Genomic DNA, 2,600 nt, shown 5'->3' with positions numbered 1-2,600 from the left:
TGGAATCTCTTGGTGAGAAGAGACTCCATTCTCCAACTCCATGGCTGATTCTCTGTCTAAACAAGAGGAAGTCGGCCTGGTTCAAGTGCTGGGCAGGTGATGGCATCTGCCAGAACTGAGTGATGTTGGTTTACTGGTTTTATTGGCCTCATCTTTCTGGCAAGGGTTGCTGATTTGCTGATTAAATTGTGAAGCCATTTCCTTTCAAGACATATCTAAGTGAGAATGTGAGTTGACTTAAGCTGAGACGGAAGTAAACAGTCGGGCACGTACACAGGTGTGGAGGTGGCAGGAGTCGGGCAGGTGGCACACGTGGGCTAGATTTGGGCCCCTGTTGCTTTAGAGCAAGGTCAAGTGAAGTCGAAGGCCATAGGACCGAGGACTGCTGGAGGGTGTGGGCAGGCTGGGGAGGATGGGGTGGGTGGCTTGCCCCAAACCGTGCAGTTAATTAGCCAGAGAGAAAACCCTGCACAGCCTTGAGTGCCTGCTGTGACACCCAGGGACAGGACTCCATGGCCTGTGCCACCCTAGTCCTATGCCAGTACCTCATACATCCCCATGACCCCTGCTGCATGAGTTAAGGGTGACTAGCAACCTCATCTTATTGCCCTCACCCCCATTGAGAGCTTCTCCACTGGAGGGCCCTTCTCCTCAATACGGAGGAGAACGTTGCCTGGGAAACGCAACATCTGCTTCTCTGTGCTCCTTTCTAGAAGATAAACACACCGCAAAGGCTGCTTTGCCCTCTTGGCTTCCTGTTCCAGCTCCCACTCAAAGCTGGGCTCGGGGGGTGTTGGTTCAGATCGAGGCCACGGCACTGTGGGGTCACAGGATGTCTTGCAAGCAAAGGTTGTGAAATCTCCTCTCCTCCCAACTGACTCTGGACCAGCCCAAGTCCTCTGCCTTCCTTGTGACCCCAGGCCACCCCTGTGCTGCCCCCAGCTGTGCCTTCCTAAGTTCACTCCCAAGTTCCGGGACCAGTGATGGCAGTTTGTCTCCTTTTTGTTCCCTGGCATGCTCCACACCGTCCCAGGCAGCCCCTCGCTGCTCCCACCCCATCCCCTGCACCCCCATGTCTTTGCTTATTTGGACTCTCCTCCTGGGGTGCTCACTCCCCACCGGCTAGTCTGGTCACCAACACCGTGTCCTGCCCAGGGATTCTGATGGAATGGGCGGGCTAGGGCCGAGGCACAAGTACCGTTTAGAAGCCTCCTTGTGTGGTTCCGGTGTGAACACCCTTATCCACCCTCTTTAGTCTATAACAGTCTTACCCACTGTTCACCATCCAGCCAGATTACCACCTCCTCTGTGAAGCCTCCCCTGACTGCTTCAGACCACAGTTGCCGTTTCCTCCTTGTGGACACAAAGTCAGGGCTATCTGGCTTGCCACTCCTGGTTCTGTACTCAGCTCATATGTGTTACCTGCTCCCTCAGCCACCCTGAGGAATTTCCTACCGTTCACCTCCCATTCCTTACACCCTCTTTTCTCAAAGTGTGGCCAGTGAACCAGCAGTCCCACATCAACTGGGAGCTTCTTAGAAATGCAGAATCCCAGGCTTCCCTGGTGGTTCAGTGGTTAGGAATCCACTTGCCAATGCAGGGGCCACGGGTTCGATCCCTGGTCCAGAAAGATCCCACATGCAGCAACAAAGACCCAGCTCAGCCAAAAGTAAATAAATAAATCTTAAAATAAAGATTAAAAAAAGAGGAAATGCAGAATCCCAGGTCCCAACCCAGGCCAGCTGGGATCAGAACCTGCGTCGTAACAAGCTCCCCAGCAGGTGCGCAGACGTTAGAATGTCAGGAGCTCTAGCCCAGAGATGGCCACCTGAGACTTAAGGACAGTTCCTTTGTCCTGTCACTTGTCATCATCTGACCTGCTTTATCAATATTCACTTACTGTCTGCCTCCCTCGTCGGCTAGAATGTGAAATCCCCAAGGGCAGAGTTTGTTTTGTTCGCTGCTATATCTTCCCTAGTGGCTCACATGGTAAAGCATCCGCCTGCAATGCAGGAGACCCAGGCTTAATCCCTGGGTTGGGAAGATACCCTAAAGAAGGAAATGGCAGCCCACTCCAGTATGCTTGCTGGGGGAGTCCCATGGAGCCTAGTGGGCTACAATCCGTGGGGTCACAAAGAGTCAAACACGACTGAGCAACTAACATACATATCCTCCACAGGTGCTCAGTGAAAACTCACTGAAGGAATGAATGCGTTAAAAAAAAACCTCTGTCTTCCAGGATCATTTCTCTGCTCAGCAAGTTCCGGTTGGGATTCCACGAAGTTCACGTCCTTCCCGACATCAACCAGAAGCCACGGGCCGAGCAGTGAGTTTTCTGTGTTGGGGGTTCCAGGGAGAAGGGTTGGCCCTTTGGTAAACCAAGGGCAACCCGGTTCACCTGCCCCTGCCTACACTGGGCTCATGGAAAGAAAGAGTTTGCAGCCATTAATTTTTGTTTGAGTTTTTTCCCCTTGCCCCGTGGTCCTTTGCATATCAGAGCTGTGGTCTTTGCCAGAAAAATACCTGGGCTGAAGGTCAATGAAAGTTCCCACTCATGCTTTTCACAGACCCAGTGTTTTTGAAGCTCTTCATGGCCATTC

General features: G+C 52.5%; 1 protein-coding gene across 2 annotated transcripts in view; it reads left to right on the top strand.

Moving 5' to 3' along the window:
• Positions 1–2,600, top strand: part of SLC12A3 (solute carrier family 12 (sodium/chloride transporter), member 3) — a 42,525-nt gene that overhangs the window by 26,711 nt on the left and 13,214 nt on the right. For both annotated transcript variants that reach the window (XM_010861907.1, XM_010861906.1), the window contains exon 23: positions 2,240–2,326. In XM_010861907.1, the coding sequence (XP_010860209.1) occupies positions 2,240–2,326 (87 nt within the window). The remainder of the gene's footprint in view (positions 1–2,239; positions 2,327–2,600) is intronic.

This window comes from Bison bison, unplaced genomic scaffold (assembly GCF_000754665.1).
Source record: "Bison bison bison isolate TAMUID 2011002044 unplaced genomic scaffold, Bison_UMD1.0 scf7180017864473, whole genome shotgun sequence".
NCBI lineage: Eukaryota > Metazoa > Chordata > Mammalia > Artiodactyla > Bovidae > Bison > Bison bison.
This window is presented reverse-complemented; position numbering and strand designations above follow the sequence as displayed.